The 19,882-nt window shown below is 40.4% G+C and overlaps 1 protein-coding gene across 4 annotated transcripts in view; it reads right to left on the bottom strand.

The window, feature by feature from the left end:
- gabra2a (gamma-aminobutyric acid type A receptor subunit alpha2a) overlaps window positions 1-19,882 on the bottom strand; it is an 89,312-nt gene that overhangs the window by 10,694 nt on the left and 58,736 nt on the right. For all 4 annotated transcript variants that reach the window (XM_072706976.1, XM_072706975.1, XM_072706978.1 and 1 more), the window contains one exon: window positions 8,652-8,854. In XM_072706976.1, coding sequence (XP_072563077.1) covers window positions 8,652-8,854 — 203 coding nt within the window. The remainder of the gene's footprint in view (window positions 1-8,651; window positions 8,855-19,882) is intronic.

Below are 19,882 nucleotides of genomic sequence, written 5' to 3'. Positions count from 1 at the left end.
ACAACCTTGAGGCGGATGGGCTACAACAGCAGAAGACCCCACCGGGTAGCACTCATCTCCACTACAAATAGGAAAAAGAGGCTACAATTTGCACGAGCTCACCAAAATTGGACAGTTGAAGACTGGAAAAATGTTGCCTGGTCTGATGAGTCTCGATTTCTGTTGAGACATTCAAATGGTAGAGTCAGAATTTGGCGTAAACAGAATGAGAACATGGATCCATCATGCCTTGTTACCACTGTGCAGGCTGGTGGTGGTGGTGTAATGGTGTGGGGGATGTTTTCTTGGCACACTTTCGGCCCCTTAGTGCCAATTGGGCATCGTTTAAATGCCACGGCCTACCTGAGCATTGTTTCTGACCATGTCCATCCCTTTATGACCACCATGTACCCACCCTCTGATGGCTACTTCCAGCAGGATAATGCACCATGTCACAAAGCTGGAATCATTTCAAATTGGTTTCTTGAACATGACAATGAGTTCACTGTACTACAATGGCCCCCACAGTCACCAGATCTCAACCCAATAGAGCATCTTTGGGATGTGGCGGAACGGGAGCTTCGTGCCCTGGATGTGCATCCCACAAATCTCCATCAACTGCAAGATGCGATCCCATTGATATGGGCCAACATTTCTAAAGAATGCTTTCAGCACCTTGTTGAATCAATGCCACGTAGAATTAAGGCAGTTCTGAAGGCGAAAGGGGGTCAAACACCGTATTAGTATGGTGTTCCTAATAATCCTTTAGGTGAGTGTATGTATGTATGTACGTATGTAACCACTGTATGATTTTAACTGTGTACTTCTCTGCTATATGTTGATGTGTCATATAAGAAAACTGGACAGTCACTGACAACCAAAGACAAATTCCCAGTGTGTATGTGTGTGTGTGTGTGTCTGTGTAAGCATACTTGCCCATCAGACCTGATTTTTTATATCTTTCCTACTTCCACTACCCAGTCAGCACCCCCCCCCCCCCCCCCATAGCCCACCAGCCAATCAGATGGCTGGATCACTGGGCCTCCTTCCTATAGGCTTGGCTGCTATCCCACTGCACGCAGACCGGGGTCACACTCCATTTAATTCTCTAGCCAATACCCATCCCCCACTACCAGACGTCTCTTTAAAACCTTGTTAAGCTTGGATACTGTTACCTCAAAGGTATGAGAAGCCACTTCTATAACCGGGACAGGTCCATTTCAGAACTGTTACCTCAAAGGTATGAGAAGCCCCTTCTATAACCGGGACAGGTCCATTTCAGTCAGATGGAGGCTCTGCAAATTCAGGACAATATCAACTATCCTCATACAGTCGAACCTCAATACAACGTACCCCGTTTATAACGTTTACACCAATACAACGTTCAAATTTCAATGTCCCGAATTCGCGTAATGCATTATTCCATTTGCTGGTATCGCTTAGAACGTACACCTTTACAACGTAAACTTCGATATAACGTATGATTTTCAGAGGAAAATAGGCTAACTGACCTTCGTTACAACGTACAGCCTCATCTTCCAAGTGCGCGCACAATTCAGAATCGGCAGTTGCCGGCCATCTACATCGCTTAGCAACGCCTAACTCAATGAACCTATCCTCACAAAGCATTCCATACCGGCCGGACTCCTTGCATGCAGCCCCAGTTTTTTCATGGTTTTGCATGGTGTCATGGTATCGAAATTTATTTCAGCCAATTTAATCATATAGGTGCATAATTTCGGTTTGACATTAGGTTACAGTAAGGCGATTTGAACGATAACGCAAAATCCACTGCCGGCTTATGTCGGCTGTCTATGAGTAACTGATATTAAACTAGTTTGAAGAATATAGTTCCTATTCAGAATAAGAACTATATTCTTCAAACTACACAAGCTGTATGTCATAGTGTCAACTTGAGGGGTGTTTTATAAAAGTTTTTTTATATACATTTTGTGTTATATCATTCATTTTGAGGGACTTGGTTACAACGTACTATGGTTATAACGTACAAATTCTTAATGTCCCCCGAGGTACGTTGTAACGAAGTTCGACTGTATTTACATTCCAGTCAGACTAGCTGACACTTTTATTCAGTGGGACTTGATCCAAAACTATATGACATTCTTCTCAGTGGGAACACTTACATATCTATATATTTTAATTAAATACAAAAGCTGTAAATTTCAATGCATGAAGACACATGGTGCAGTTAGCCAAATTGTTAGAAGGAATCGGAGCTCATTCATTTTTGATAACCTTTTCCCTATAAGGACATAAGAAGCTTACAAACGAGAGGAGACCATTCGGCCCATCGAGCTCATTTGGGGAGAACTTAACTAATAGCTCAGAGTTGTTAAAATCTTATCTAGCTCTGATTTAAAGGAACTCAGGGTTTTAGCTTGCACTACACTAACAGGGAGACTATTGGGATGACCTCTCCATCTGCCAATAATAAAACAGTGGTTCTCAACTCCAATCCTGGAGACCCACTGATTGAGAGGTCATCTCAAATACCCGCACTCACACCGGCCCTCCATGGATCAGGTTCCCCTCCCCTGCTCTAACTACACGCTGTGTAAAGAAGTGTTTCCTCAAATTCATTTTAAAATGTTCTCCCGCTAATTTCCACCTATGGCCACAAGTCCTTGTATTTGAACTAATGCTGAAGTAACTATTCGGTTGAACAGCATCCAAACCTGTTAGAATCTTATAGACCTGGATCATGTCCCCCCACAGTCTCCTTTGCTCAAGGCTAAACAGATTCAGCTCAGCTAACCTATCCTCATATGACATTCCTCTAAGACCAGGAATAATTCTTGTAGTCTAATGTTGAACCTTTTCCAAGGCAGCAATGTCCTTCTTAAGGTATGGTGACCAAACCTGCACACAATATTCTAGGTGGGATCTTACCAAGGAATTATATAAATGTAACATCACCTCCCTTGACTTAACCTCCACACACCTAGAGATGTAACCCAACATCCTATTGGCCTTTTTAATTGCTTCCCCACACTGGCGAGAGTGGGATATGGAAGCATCAGCATACATACAGAGATCTTTCTCGTAATCAGCTACCTTTATGTCAGTGAAACCCATAAAATATCTGTACTTTATATTTCTGCTCCCCACACGGATTACCTTACATTTATCTATGTTAAGTTTCATCTGCCAGGTATCAGCCCAGTCGCTAATTAAAGAAAGATCTAGTTGTAGCCTCTGTGCTGTTAATTTAGTATATGCTACACCACCCACCTTGGTGTCGTCTGCAAATTTAAAAATGTGATTTATTTATTTTGAGCTTAGCTAGGTTTTGTAGCACATCAGCCTCATATCAGCTACATATATTGGTTATAGACGACGTTGTATTTGTATTAAATGGTGGCAGGTTACTCGTGTCCTCTACTGTGAACACCCGTGTAAAATAAGCAATTAAACTCAATTACTGTATCAATTTCATTTTCAATTATAAGTACCCTTACTATCCTGCAGATTAGTGATTTCAGCTTTTAGAGCTCTTTTGGAGTTTAAATATTGGAAGCAACTTTTAATGTCATCCTTAGCCTCCAATGCAATCTTCCTTTCTATATTCGTCTTAGCGAGTGTAATGTTATTTTTTTTAACTCAACCTGTAGACTTAGATAATCCTGCTTTATTTTGAAATTGTTAGTTAATTTCCATTTGTGGAAGAGAGCCCTTTTCTTCCTGATTTTATTCTTAATTTCCATAGTAAACCACCTTGGCTGCCGTTTCCTAGATTTAGATTGGCCTAATTGTCAGTGTTAGTTATAGAGCACTTAATGTAGCTGCAGAGGAAAGCAGAATGTTATATGAGGATTATGATTATTAAAAATGATGTGGTGGTTATGGGTGATTTTAATTTACCTGGGATACAGTGGGACACAGTCTCTGGCTCTTCTGTAAATGAACTTGAGATGGTGGAATTAGTACAGGATTGTTTTTTTACTCAGTTTGTTAATACTCCTACCAGGGGAGAAGCCCTTCTTGATCTTGCATAAGATTACATAAGATACAGCTTATGGGGAAAACCTATAAAATATACATGTAACTTCATTTATAATATATGTTACATATGCACTTTTGAAGCTGTAGGGCTTTGTTCAGCATTCTAAGTTAAAGTGACAGACATGTCTGGCATCAGTGATTTGAAGCACATTTCCGTGTTTTGTTTGTGGTTGACTTTGCATGCTTGCATGGTTCTTCCTTGATATCCTAACACAGTGCAAAACCCTGCAGCCTGTTTACACAGATAAGTCATCTCTAAATTGGCCACTGTGTGTGTGACAGACAAACTGCCATTGCAGGATACACCCCCACCTTGTGATTCCTGGGATTGGCTCCAGGTTCTCCGACTAAGCAGTTATGGAAAATATATAGATGGATGTAACCAAGGCTGTGCTATTTTCTGTTCTGAGATACAAACACATACAGTAGTAAAAATATTCATATATATATATTCATTCATGTAATCATTTTAATTCAAATCATGACAGGTACTGTGTTCCTACTGTCATCAGCCATGAGGAATCAGTATGATCATAAAAGTATAAAAGCATATGACAGAATTTAATTCTTATGCGGATCACACTAATCTACCTCTGGCAGAGTCTAAGGACACTGAAGAAAATCACGATAGATAAAAACAGGCCAATCAACAAGAGGTTCTTTGGAGTCTTACTACCATAGATGTGTGTGTGTGTGCGTGTGTGGGGGGGGGGGGGGGGGAGTAAAGGCAAAAGAGAACAACAAAAGCTGGGACAAAGAACCCATTTTACTGTCCAGGCTCATGCTCAGGCTCAGGTTAGGTTATACACCGGTGTGTGCAAACACCTTGCATCTTTGGCATTTCACTTTAAAAATAATTATGTGATGATGATTTGGCTGTAACGTTTTTAAACAATCAAAGAATATTACAAACATCATACACTGGACGATTAAATAAGTAACTGGAGCAACTGGAATAAAGTTCTGCCATCTCAAAAAACTAACTCTTTCTGCAATTTTGGCCACTAGTATATCTATGGCAGTCCATCCGTAAATACGAGTTGTCTGTAAGTCGGACATTCTTAACCCACGGACTGTCTAAACCTATTCAGAATACCCTGAAAAAATAACGGGGATAAGATCACATCGTTGTTAGCTCTTAAAAAAAAAAATTCAGCATTTCAATTTTTAAGTTATGCCGGTCTTTATTACTGCAGTTAATTCCCTGCATCTCAGAGATATAACAAGTCTGAAGCAGTTTCTTATTGCATAGGAATTGAATTGAATGTTATTAAATCTTTCTCCCAGAAAAATATCAGAAGCGTAAAGGAAAAAAAAAAAAAAGCAAGAACTACTCGTTAGTGGGCTAAAATCCAAAAGTACATTGTGATGGCATACATTTGTAACCAGCAAGCGGCCAGTACACTGTCACCACACGCTGACTAGTTTAGAAAATGGGATTAGTGACAAAAAAAATAATTATTAAATTTTGCAGCATGCAAAGCAATAAAGGAAGTGACTAAAGCAGGAGATTAGGGGCGGTGTGTGGGTCTGTGTGTCACGCCCCGCTCCGTCCGCTCCCGATGTGTGCCACGCCCACCTCGTTACCTCGTGTGATTCCCTGATTGTTCTCAGCTGTGATTCGTTACCCTTAGCCTGTCTCTTGTATTTAGTCCGTGTCTAAGTCAGTGTACCCCAGATCTGTCATTGTATTGTCCGTGGATGTCTCTACCTGTCTGTCTCTTGACAATTAAACCCCGTTTACCTGAAGTCCTGGCTTGCTCTCCTGCTTCCCTGCTCGCCTCCTTCGCCAAACGTGACACTGTGGGTTCCGACTCCATGCTTGCGACTGTGGTCAGCAGAGTAATGACACCACTGGGCCCTTGAGCAAGGCCTTTGACCTCAGTTGCTCCAGGGACTGGCTGAAACTGCCCTCTCAACTGAACATTGCTTCAGATAAAAAGCATCAGCTAAATAGAATAACGGTAATGTAGATAATAACAAGTGATCAAGAAAATCCATGCCTTTGAGTATTAATCTTGAGGTCATAAAGTGTTTGAATGCGGGTAAGCACAATAAATATATATTTGCTGGGCTATAGCTAAGCATAAGTCGACTGTGTATATTTTGTCTTGTGCAAAGGAAGCAGATTAGCTAAACTGCTGAAATAACAGGGTAGTGACAGACTGAGGCACATTTCAAAGTCTCAGCAAACTCCTGGATAAATAACACAAGGTCAACGCTGAAGCACACTGACTGTTATGCTTCTTTGACAATTTGTTTTATCTTTTTTATATTGTTTTATCTTTTTAAATGATTTATTTTTACGCCTAAGAATGAGTTTTAATTCTTCCCGTGAAATATAGTGATAATGGAATTTGATTAGCAAAATTTTGGGTACAAACACATTTCCAGGAATGGATTAAGTTTGGATCAAGAGGAGTAATTATCCTTGTAATACTTTCCCATTCACACAGACAATGCACACTCCTTATAAAGTAAGCTTATTCCCTATGTTGAAAGCGGAAAAGCCTCTGTAAAACGTCACCATCAGCTACTGCTCACATTTTACAAGAGAGATTGCTGAGGCAGAACCTGATCCCTACAATATCTGAGTGAACATCACCTGCAAATAGTAGCTTACTGTTTACAGGAAAATATAACTTAGAGTAGCATATACAACTATATATGGACCCTATCAAAATCTTAGCAAATGTTACTTTGTTCCAAGATGTTCTTTCTTGATGGCTAAAATGCACTGTAGAAATATTTCAGCTGAATGCAGAAAAAGTGGTATTTTACTATATTCCTGTTTACAAGCATTAATAATCTTCAATACTTAAGGGGCCTGTGTTATTTTTGTAATATAAATTAAATGATTCAGTTCAGAGTGAGGTTGTTGCATGTTTCCAAAGTAAATTCCAAGTGGAATTTACTTCTGGGCTTGGCTGCTCCAGGAGGTTATGCAAATCTGTCATACCCAGTGGCACTTGTGGTTAATGAGCTAAAGTGGATAGTAAACAGTCAGCCAGCAAAGCCTGCTTTTCTGCTGTTCGGGTCTCTGATCAGGATAAAACCTTAGCTATTCACTTACATCAGAGTCTCTTATCAGGTTTGTTTGACTAGTTTAGCTAGTTCGACTGTTATGGCTTGTTGGTCTGACCCTTTGATTGGTTTCATATGTCTTTGGAAGGGTAATCAATTTGAAAGTGTTTAATTAAATTAATTTAAATAAATTAAATTGCCATTTTTTCCCCTCCCCAATAGCTTTATTTTCTTTAAGAATAATGTCTGATAACTGAACATTTTAACTGAGAAGAAAATTTAACAAAGAAAAATTAAATAAAAATAATCAAACAGTAGTGCATGCAACAGTTTAGCTTGAAGAACAATTCACAAATGACAATCTGTTAAATAAAATCCAAAAAAAAAAAAACAGCACATATAATTAAAAAATAATAAAAACATTTTTTTCTTCCCCAAAGGGAGAAATGTGATCTGTAAACAGTTTTTCAATTTGTGTCAGTAATATAATTAGCACGGACATGACCTTATTACCCTCCATTCAGAAGTGTCACGTGGTCTACGATAATTAGTATCATTTCCAATCAAGAGTACTTCAACGTGACCTTCCATAAATATTTCTGTGAATAAGCTTACAATAAATTCCATGTGTTCTCAGACCCAAACAGTTTACAGATGACTGGACACCCCGTTTGTGTTCACACCCATGTACCTGGAATATTTTATACAAAAATAGTATTATTTCAGATTATGTGGAAATGTTCCTTCTAACTGGAAACAACAACAGTGAGGTGTTGAAAGTGGTTCAGCTTGCTGGCTTAGATGTATGAATATTGTAAAATCCTGGGTTTATATTTTATTATTTAAATAATAAAAACTCACCACATGTGCTGCTTTTATGATTTATAGCCACGTCAGCTTGTCCATGTGCAGTATGCTTTCAGCTCATTAATATTTCTTTGAAAGGTAGAGTATTCATGTCAGATGTAAAGAGAATGTGTAGGGAAAATAGATTTTGAGAGCTGTACATTAATATTCCTTTGCTGCTTAAAACCTGAGAGGATGACATTATGATTTCCTTGTATTTTGTCTGATTTTATCCCGAATTCCAGCCTGCCACAGTTTTGATTTACATATTTTAGATACTGTAATTAAGCTAATGAAATTTCATATGCATCTTAAAATCAATATTGTCAGTTCTCTATGTACAAAAGGGACTGAGATGCCAAATTCTTGGTTGTCTTTGTTTACCTAAAATTGGAGTATTAAGTGTGACTATAAGGAGCATTTATCTTGACAATTCATAATCGTTGTTTCATCAGACACTTACTTATCTTCACAGGACCAATTTTTCCCCTTTTGCTTCGTCTTTGTGCCAATATCAAATAACAATGGGAAAGTATTATGTCGCCAACAAGTCTTGACACATAAAGACAACCTAGTATAGACCACACACTGTGTGCATGGAAGTTAGATCGGTTAATCACTAGTGTCCTCATCATGATTTTCAAATGCTAGTCAAGCTCTCTCTGTATTCTTCACATGCTTCCGATGAAGAATATGAAACATTTAAAGGTACAGTACTTCAGTACAGGACGGTTCAGAATCTAGTCCTAAGGTACTGGTGTTCAGGCTGCTGTTGTTACCTTGTCATTCACGATGCTCTTTCCATCCCAAGCCCAGCCCCGCTTGGTGAAGTAGTTGACAGTGGCAAACTCTATAAGGGCTGAGAACACGAAGGCATAGCAGACAGCGATGAACCAGTCCATGGCAGTGGCGTAGGCCACCTTGGGCAGGGAGTTCCGAGCGCTGATGCTCAGGGTGGTCATGGTCAGCACCGTGGTCACACCTGGATGTCAGCACAATGACAGGATTGCGTGAGACAGATTTTACAAAGCTGCAAATGAGAATGTTATTGCTAGGGCAACAGGTAAAGTAAGAAATGTGTCAGATTTTTTTTTACACAATGATTTTCTCTAAAATGTATGTAGCTGGATATTTTACCAAAGCAAATTAGTGAATCTTTATCCCTGTGGGGAAATAAGCATATTTTGCATATCCCTTGTTTTTCATGAGACACACCCAAAAGTATGTGGACACCAATTTCCAACATCTCATTATTAAACCAAGGGTATTAATATGAATTAGGTCAGTTCATTGTTGCTTTAAGAGCCTCTATTTTTCTGGCAAAGTTGTCCATTAGATGCTGGAACACATGATTTGCTACCATTGAGGTTGGGTATTGATGTCGGATGATCAGGTTCCTTTCTGTGAGCTTGGGTCTCTGACTACGTCACAACTGAACTTGTTCCCAGATGTTTTGTCCTCCACAATCACATCATTAGGCTGGCCAAATTGATTGATGGTCTTGGCAGAGCTGTTGGCGCTCAGACTATGGCTATAGATCGCAAACTGGATAACATCACAGTGTCAAATGACCGTAGATTTGATTACATCACCGTGACTATGGACCGCAGATTGGATAACATCACGGAGGAGCTCAAGGCTTTGCACAGGATTTTAGACGGCGGGGACCAGCGTGGACATTAGAGGAGCTGCGAAATTACAGCTTCTCGCACAAAAACCCAAACAACCCCATTCTATCTTCTTTTGGCTCCCCCCTAATCAGCACGGGCCTTGGCCAAGGCCTCTGCTGAGCTCAACAACTCCCCCTGAAGAACAAGGCAGTGAGACTCTCTTGCATTCCTCTCCCCCAACCACAAGGACACCCTACCCCCATCCCACGCCTTCGCTGCTTCATACCCCCAGCGTGAACGAGCGGGTCCTTGTACAGCGCGGATTTGCTGCAGGAACGGACGGCTGTTTGTCTATGCTGGACTACCTCCACCTCCCCATTCCGCTCCCCTGTTGCAAGTCTCGACTTTGGTGTTGTGAGATGTGGTGATTATGTGCTTATTGCTGAGGTGTTTTTTTTCTGTTCCTATATTGTACTCCCTACTGGAGTACAGTCTGGGGGCTGTTTTTTTTTAATTCACCTCCACTCTCCTCGCGTAGTCTTGTTTCTCTGAGTTTTCCTATAGTCCCCTGTCTTCCTGACCTGTCTACCCCCTATTTGTGTATGTGATGTTTGTATATGTATGGTCAGGTTGATGGCCAGTATTTCGCTGGTACTTGTGACTAGTGACATGGTGTATTGCAACAGCAATAAAGGGTTTCATCAATCAATCAATCAATCAATCAATTTGCGTTTTACCAGGACGGCTCTAGCAGGGCAGAGATGTGGCGAACTGACTTGATGGAAAGAACATTCTATAATGGTGCCAAATGGAAAGTAACTAGCCTCTCTGGTACAACCACCACCCATTCTGCTGATAATATTTGTTGCAGGAGATTGCATAACACTGTGCTTAATTATACATCTCTGTCAGTAGTGGGTGTGGATTACATAAAAATTCCTCTGATTAATTAGGGTCTTCGCTTGTGAGAAAAAGTTTCTGGAGTCACAGGACAGGATCGGTCACCATGCCGCACCCCTGGAACAATTAGGGCTAAGGGCCCTGTGCAATGGCCCAACTGAGAAGATGACAGTAGCAGAAAATCTCATAGGAGATGAAGGAGTTACCTTTAGCTAACAAGACCGGTGTCTCAGAATCACTTCTAGAGATCATGTTAAAAATTTGACTAGGACAAGAATTTGTCCAACCTCAGAGTAGGAAATGAGAAACAGATGCAAAGTTTCCGATACCCACTTTCAGCAAAAAGAACTTTTAGTTTGACAATATATGGTCCTATGAGTTTAGCCACATAATTGGTAATGATAGTAATGTTTTGTAGTTTTCTGATACTGCTGCTAAAGTATTAGCATACAGAGAAAGAACTCTGATGACTAAAAAATTTATTGCATCTACTACCTCTACTACTAATAATAAACACTAGTAGTAATAATAATATTCATGTAAAAATGTACAGGTACAGTTATAAAGCTCAATTACAAGTGCAGTCTTACATTGTTCAATGTATCGCATAAATACCATCAATAACCAGTTTAATTGGTTATTTTAATATATTTCATTTTATGCATTGTAAAATGAGATACATTACAACAACCAGTTAAACTGGTTTTTCACGCATCGTATGCGAGCAGAGAGGTGGCTCTGAGGCCAGGGTTCTGTGCTGGCAATCAGAAGGTTGCTGGTTCCAAGCCTCAAACAAGGCTCATACATTTGGGTATGGATGGTAGGACCCGACCTCGGATCAAGCGGGAGATAATGGATGAATGGTAGGACATGTCCCTACTGATTGTGGGAGTACTGTGTGTATTTAGGGGGCTGGGGTTCGGGGCTGATTTGACTACTGTAGAAACCAAACCTATGCCCTTGTCTCCAACAGTACCTTGGGGTACTTAACCTGAACCACTCCATACAAAATGTCCATCATTATAAACATGAATAGGTTATGCTTCTTTAAATAAACATAGCAGTTAGAAAATATAACCCTTTTCAATGGGATGACTACTTTCTTTTCATGTATTATATCTAAATTTAGGTGTGTCAGCCAATTACAGCAGTTCATTATGTCAGTAGACACAAATTATGGAATCATCACATGAAAGGGACTCTAACTTTGAAGTCTATAAATCATAATTACAAACATAGCTACAAAGGTGAGTCATATTCGGTTAAATGCCAGGAGGTGTCAGCTCTAAAATTGGTCTGACAATCAACACTATGGGAATTTTCAAAATGATATGAGGCAATTCACAGTCTGTGCCAGTAGTGCATCACTCAGAACAACAATGAAAAATCATTTAATATGTTGAGGGAAACATGCCATGGACAAAGTGCATGAACAAAGAGAAGCAGTCATCAAAGCTTACCAATAGGGATAGATGGACACTTAACAAGGATGTTCAGTCAGTTTATGTTGTGCATATAAATGTTTCAAATTTAATAACCAAGGAAAACTCGCAATTAAAAAAAACTACTTATGAATTATAAAAGAAATGTGGCTAAAGTGGTGACAAAGCATTTGTAACTGCTGTAAAACAGCACACTTTTAGCAAACAGTCAGTCTGCTTCAGGAGGAAAAGTTGCTTTCAGCAAGCAGTGGTCCCAGCTTAGTGACTTCTTAGGCGTGTAAAAATAGCACCTCTCAAAGTTGGGTGCTTAGGGCTGCATTAGTGCGACCAGTGATGTACGACAAGGACCAGAAGCACCACAGATTCCCTGGAGAAACTTCTTAATGCAAGAAAAGAAAAAAAAGCTTAAAGGTAATTAAAGAGGCCAGTGGTCAGGAAAAAGAGTACAAAAATATTCTTGAGCAGATGGACTCATATTTGCAAGATATACCTGATAGAAAACAAGTTCTGTCAGGCTAGAATAAAATATCTGTAGTTCAGCTTTGTGTGTAGTTATTATTATCAAGCTTTCTGTTTTTTTGCCATTATTGCCATTACATGGCGGCTCAGTGGGTCATATTGCCATTTCTGTTAAGTCTTGAAAACCTGATATGGAAGGGATTACTGTGACTGGTGAAAACCCAATAAAAACCAGCAAAGCAATTGATGGTTAATGTAGATGGTGAGTTCACACCTCATTCCTGCAGGATCTTCCAGTTCACATCTGCTGGGAATTTGCAGACTAAGCGCAGATTTCTTCTAGGTTGCCCACCCTAACCCCCACACCATGAAGACATATATGAATACAAATCTAAAATGTCTAAAATTTTGATTCCCCCTTTATTATTTCAACCCCTTCCTTCTAAGGGAAGGGGTTGTCCTTTTAAAAGGCCACATCCCACGGGATTGGTTTAATGAAAATGTAACGAGTCCCCCCAGGTACAGGGGAGAGCATTTTGCAGATTGTGAGGCTTATCCGTTAATCATCTCGTGATCAAGGTGGAGACGCCACAATCGCCTGATCGATGGGTTGGCCAGCTCTGCTTTACAGATTTAAATGCCCCATATTTTGCTTTTACTTTTTGGTAAGGAATGGCAACCGGGGGCCACATATTTACTGGCTGGGGGGGCATCGCCACCTCTTTCCATTACTTAGACGCTTTCAAAGATTTGAAGCCTCATTTTCCTGTTATTATGAACATCTATCAACTTCAATGATTTTATTTAGATTTAAGATAAGCTACAATCGAATATTATACATTGCTGGAGACAGGGTTGGCGTGGTGGTGCAGTGGGTAGCACTTTCACCTCACACCTCTGGGACCAGGATTCGAGAATCAGGGTTCTGGGTGTATGGAGTCTGTATGTTCTCCCTGTGGAGTCTGTATGTTCTCCCTGTGGAGTCTGTATGTTCTCCCTGTGGAGTCTGTATGTTCTCCCTGTGGAGTCTGTATGTTCTCCCTGTGGAGTCTGTATGTTCTCCCTGTGGAGTCTGTATGTTCTCCCTGTGTTGTTGTGGGATTCTCCCCCCATAGGTGTGTGCGTGTATGAATGTGCCCTGTGCTGGGTTGGTGCCCCATCCTGGGCTATTCCCCACTTAGCACCTGTAACCTCTGGGATGGGCTCTGTGACCCTAAACAGAATAAGCGGTTTTACAAAATGGATGGGTGTTGGTGGAGATGTATTTGTTCTCTTTTCAATAATTGAGATTAATTATGAATCCAATTTTCTGGCAAGCGCATTAACAAACCTCCAGACAGCATGGTCATAATAATTCAACAGATTTCGCGGCAATTATTTTCTATTTTTAAATTTTTATATAGCATCGATACAAAATTACCATGTGCATCTCTCTACAATTCATTTTGGTGGAAAAAAAAACAAGTGATGTGTGTGGCACAAGTTGCTGTTATATTTGGAAAGAAGCCGTAAGAACAATCCAAGTTTAATTATCAGACAAAGAGCAGAATTCAGTGTCTATTAAAAAAAACATATCCAAGAGCCAAGTGATTAAAGCAATTAAAATAAAGATTTTTTTTGTTTACTACACCGGACTGCTTAAATTAAGTCCTTGCTGACTGGGGGACGTAAGATAAGATAAACTATCTCTGCTTAATTGGATGGCGATGTTTAATGTACGTACGACTTCACCGTACCATCCATTGGGCGTAATATGTTGTCAGTGAAGCCTCAGTCACAGCCAGGGTCCAGGGACAGTACAGTCAAACTTCGGATTGTTGGAAAAATCACTTTGGGTGGGGGCCACATTTTGATCCTGCGACTAGTGAATGGCCTGTGGCTGTCATTATAAAGGACAACAACCTGAAAGTAAGACTGAGTATCGGCACACAGTTCACGTACACGTAGAAATGCTAATATGTGATTTGTATTTATTTTGGAGCCAAACGTTAACTGCATTTGTTCTGCTTCTCTTTATACTCGTGCCATCAAGGAGTTTTGTCAGAGTACAAAAGGTTCACCTTGCAGTTAAAATATAAATAACTATAACTATTAATTTTTACATTTAAACTTATTACAATTTTTCCTACAACTTTATCCTGTTAAATATTTGTAAGTAATATTTGCTATTAGGAACACAAAAGAATGATTAATCTTTCATTTCAGTAACCAGATTAAAGCGTATTAGCCTCTAATGATAGAAGGTTAGGTATAGTGATATACACCCAACCATTTTCTGTACCCATTTGTCTTATTCAGGGTCATGGGGGGTCCAGAGCCTATTCCAGAGGCTACTGGCACAAGGCAGAAAACAAAACACAGGATGGGGGGCCAACCCACCAAAGGGCACACACACACCAGTCACTCACACACCAGTCACTCACACACCAGTCACTCACAGGAGTACCTGGAGATAACCTCATGACAACACGTGTGAAAACATGCAAACTCCACAAATGGAGCCATGAACGCTGGTCCCATAGGTGTGAGGACACAATGCTGACCACCACACCACTCAGTTATAACAATATTACAGCTGAATTCAGTGATAAGTCAATAAGCAGTATACAGATTTACATAACCCTAACCCTACCACTTCAGCACAGCTACTGGGATTCATTTCATCAGAAAAAGAAAAAAAGAAAAAATAATTTTCCAGGTTTGTTTGCATTGCATCATAGAAAAATTAGTTAAAAAGAAAAAAAAAATACTATGTCATCAGTCATTATGGATCAATGAATCAAGAAATGATCAGAGAAAAAAAGACAGTTGCATTTCATGGAGTCTTACAGCTGTTTCTCAAGCAAAAGGATCCTTAATCCAGAATGCATGCTCATCAAAAAAAGGAATGTAACCCATAAACAGAGGAACAACATGGACTGAGAGAATGAATCTGATTACTATTCCATTCTTACGATAGTCTGATTTTGTCACTCTGTGCATAAAAGAAATGAAATATTAATAAGGGTATCCATTCTTGATGGAATGATCAGGACTCAGAAAGAAGGAAATAAATCTTATTTACAGCATAAAGAGCATAGGTTTTGTTATGACCAGCAAGTTGAGCTGGTATATACACAATGGCCCTGAGCATTCTCTTTTTAACTTTTCACAATAAAATGTAGCAAAAGCACAACAGAAAGCAAAAAGACGGTTCCTTTGATCACAAAAACAACAGGCTCAATTCTGATGTACAAAACATCTTGTCACTGGATCAGAAAGCTGTTTTCAGACTGCAGGAAAATCATGACAGAAAGTGTTTTGATTTTGTAAGATTTTTGGGAATGTTTTGGACAAATATAGATTTATTTGTGTGGTACACATACAAACTAACTTCAAAGGGCACAATGACCAAACAAAAAGGACACAAGAGAACACTCTGATTGGGAATGATAGGTATGCACACACTATGGGTTTATCAATACTGTAAGACAGAAAGCTCACGGCCTGTAGTAGTGACGTTAAACTGGCATTGCTATTTTAGAGCTTTGAAAATGTATCATCACAGCCCAGTGGTCAAAGTGTGAGGACTAACACTGACACTCATCTCGATTCCCATGAAACCAAGATTGCAAGTTCTAAAAATATAATGACTAAGTGAGCAGTTTCATTTTTCCAAGCAGCCAGTTAAAATTAGAACTATGATGAATATCTGTCTGCAGTGCCAGCATCCTATAGCACTTAAAGGTTTAAGAAGACTGTTCTCACATTTTTGTTTAATAATTGTAATGAGCCATGCCAAAACAATTGGGAAATAGTGATGTTTTACATTTTATTACACAGCCCTGCTTCCCTAACCTAAAGCTGGAATAAATGCAAGTCATTAGTGACAAAGACAATATACTAGAATGTTTAATAAGTGCAACTCCAGATTTGTTTCATGCCAGGGCTTATATTTTCCATTATAATATAAAGCTAGCTTAAGGACTGTAGTAAAGCACAGCTATGTCTCTAGGGAACAAGGCCCGAATCATACTATCAGCTGGCTGCATCTGAATCTCTCTACTTACACATTTCAGACAAAATGGGAATGTTCCAGAATCTACCAACACATTTGCAGTGTCCTGAAGAACTGTGGGGAAAAAACCTAAGGCAGAAAGATAATTAGAAAGAATATTTATTTGTTATTTTCTTTGTATAAGTAATGGCAGAAAGATAATTGGAAAGAATATTTATACCTTACTTTCTTAAATGTAAACTTTAAATTAGAGTTTCCAGTGCCAGCACTATGAGTCAATCAGACAAGTATTGAGGAACTATTTTTATTTGACATTTCAGCAACTGAACACGTATTCTGACAATACACATAACACAAAAATAGGTTATTTGCAGCAATTTTTCAGAAGGAAAGATATACACACATATGCTCTTTTATGTCTTTGTGGGGACTCTCAATTCATTTCTATTGGCAAAACCCTAATTCTAACAATAATTATCTTAACCCCTACCTGGCTCTAACCTCACATCAACATCAAAATAACAGGTTTTTATTACATTGTGGGGAACATTTGGCGCCCACAACTGTAATATAAATATAATCCACCCACACACACACACACACACGCACACACACACACATTTATGTATATATTAAGGGGGTGACAGACTGGCTTTGGGCTACACTGTTGCTGAGCTGGTGGTTATCTGGGTCTTTGGTTCAGCTGAGACTGAGACTGATTGAAATGGCTCTCTGAGTTGGAAGTCTGTGCCAGTATGCAGAAGGTTTCTGGCTTGAATCCCGTGACTGGCAGAATAATCACTGTGGGGTCCTTAAGCGAGGCCCTTTGCCCTAAAAAGTGCTCTAGGGGTGCTTTATAAATGGATGACCCTGTGCTCTGACCCAGGGCTTTGCTTGGACGTGTGTATGTGTGCATGAAACAGGAGACCAGGATGGGATATGTGAAAAGTAAAAAAAAATCCTTTGCACTTATACAAATGGTGAATAAGCATATTATAAATTTCTCCATCTATCTTCCAATCATTTTTCCAGTACAGGATCATAGTGAAACAGGAGCCAGTCCCAAGCAGCATAAGGCTCTAGACACCCTGGAAGAAATTTTAGTCTATTGTGTAACACGGGGTCTTGTGCCACATAGGCTACCGCCTAGGGCACCAAATTCTGAGGAGATGCTGACTTGCCAGCCAATTTCACTTTATCTTGGAAGGGGGGCGCCGATGGTGACGCTCGCTTAGGACGCCACATCAGATAGGACTGATACTGCTGCAGCATGATTCACATGATTTAAACATCAACCTAAATGCATTCTGCTTTCCTAGTCTCTCCATGTAGAAATCGTGTACTGGTTTGTGGTGTGGTTTTTGTGGATGGTTTGTTTTGTATTATGTATTGGTCACTGTCTCTATGCTGGTATTTGTTTTCAATGGTTTCTATTTTGTTTGTTTCCTTTTTAAATGCTTGGCTGCAACTTAAATTTCCCTGGTGGGACAATAAATTTGACTTGACTTGACTTGCCTTAACTTAAAGCCCACTTTTATTTTCCAATCTACTACTGATCTCTCAGCCTCATATCCGCTACTGATTTGCAGGGGGACATGGACCCTATCCTGGGAAGAAAAGGACACAAGAGAACACTCTGAATGGGACTGACAGCCATGCACACACTATGGGTAACTGAGAGATGTCAGGTCCCATCTGCATGGCACTGGAACCTTGTAATATGAGGAGAACATGCAAACTCTGGGTCAAAGTTCAAATCCATAACCCTGGAGGTCTAAGTGGTATCTACTCAGCCTCTGTTCTGCCCACACGTCATAAACCATCATACTGTATTTGCGATGCATCACATGTGTTGTGTACCAAGTCCCTTCACAGAATTAACCATCTCAACCACTATGATCTGACTCAACGTGTGATTCTCCTATTGCATTTTACTTAAAAAACCTTCATGGTTAATTAATGTAGTTGGCCGATTGTTGCCAGGGTGTTCGGTGCTATTATGAAATTGTGTTTACACACGTCTCTCTTTACTCTTCCCATTATGTTAGTGCTGTATTTTTTACTTCTGGTTGGCTGACGCAGCATGTCCACAAAGCTACTGGACTTCTCAGAAGTGTGAGAGCAAAATGAATCTTTTACAGTAAGCCATTAATAAAAAAACATAGAAAAGCCAAGAGATGATAGTCATGGGGAAGGCAGTGACCTTTCCAGTTCCTACTATCCCAAACAGTTGTGACGACAGCAATCCCAACTTCTCTAATCACAATTTCCTTTGATTTGTTTGCCTCCCCTCAGCACAATACAAGCTTCCTTACCAAATGATTATTTCTGAAAGCAACTGTACTCTTCCTAACCTCCCTTCAATCCCCAGAGGCTAGCAAAGTATGGTGAGGTGTGAGTATGCATACACAGGCCACGGTGACTTCACTGGGACAGGCCCCAGAGAGACACATTATTCACACCTGGGGGTGACATCATGAGGGGACGAGAAAGTGCCAGGGAGTGAGGGTAGATTGAGCTGGGACAGGGCCCAGAGGACCAGGCGCAGGAGTCCTGCAGCAGCAGACGCCAGGTTTATCTTCAGCAAGGTGGGTGCGAGGGAGATAAATAGCAGTGATGTCATCCAAAGAGAAGAAACCGAGAAAAACAACATGTGACTGCCCACAGCGACCAGGCGGTTGCTCGGCAGTTACCCCAGCGCCAATTTCAGGAGCGTGAGGAATCAGCTACCACCATCAGTTATCTCCAGGTGCCGTGACTTATGGGCAAGGTCTTCACAGCCCTGTGCTGACCAGCTGTCTGAACCCGGATGTGGCCGCTCTCTGTTGTGCCGTCCTTTCCGCATGGCCACCTCAGCTGGCTGGAATGCTCCAGACTGTTGGCACATTGCATCTTGCGGAATGAAACGAGGGCACCACCAATGCCTTCAACTTCTAGGGTCCTCCAGCTGGATGTTGGCACCCTGTTACCTGACAAACGTCTTCATGCATGCAGGTGAGGGGCAGCCAGTCTTCTGGGACATGCGCTGGGGTAGGATATGAGCCTGGGCCGGCGGGATGGTGCTTCTCAAGTCCATCACTGCATAATCCATCACTCCAGGCTTTCCCTGGAGCTTGACCCTAGTTCTTGGGGGAGCACGGCTGCCACTCTGTGCAGGGCGATTCCAACTAGCCAAGTTTTAGGTTTCTAGCAGCTGATCTGAAGCTTGGATTCATTGGCAGTGGTTCATTAGGCACTTTTCCCCCAAAGTTCAGGAACTTTTTTCATCAAAGTTTTTCATGTAACTAAGATCGAAAAATAATCCCATCTGGCCCATTTTTGCTTGACTACTTATTTTTATCTTACCAAAAAAGTATCAGCTGTATTTTAGAATACTCAGAAAATCATCTCACACTCACTGAGCAGATCCACTGGCCTATACAATGTTCCTGGGGAGTATGAAAAAGGTTCATACTTTCATACTCATTGGGTTCACAAGAGGACTTCTGTAGCCTCAAAATAATTCTATCTGTACCATGTTTGTTCCACTACTTCTGTCTCTTTTCGCTGCACCTGTGTAATTTCCAAGGTAGCACTGATGAAGTTCCTGGTTCCTGAAAAAG

This window comes from Paramormyrops kingsleyae, chromosome 25 (genome assembly GCF_048594095.1).
Source record: "Paramormyrops kingsleyae isolate MSU_618 chromosome 25, PKINGS_0.4, whole genome shotgun sequence".
In the NCBI taxonomy this organism is placed as follows: domain Eukaryota; kingdom Metazoa; phylum Chordata; class Actinopteri; order Osteoglossiformes; family Mormyridae; genus Paramormyrops; species Paramormyrops kingsleyae.
Note: the sequence above shows the minus strand (reverse complement) of the source record. Positions and strands in the feature narration are given on the sequence as shown.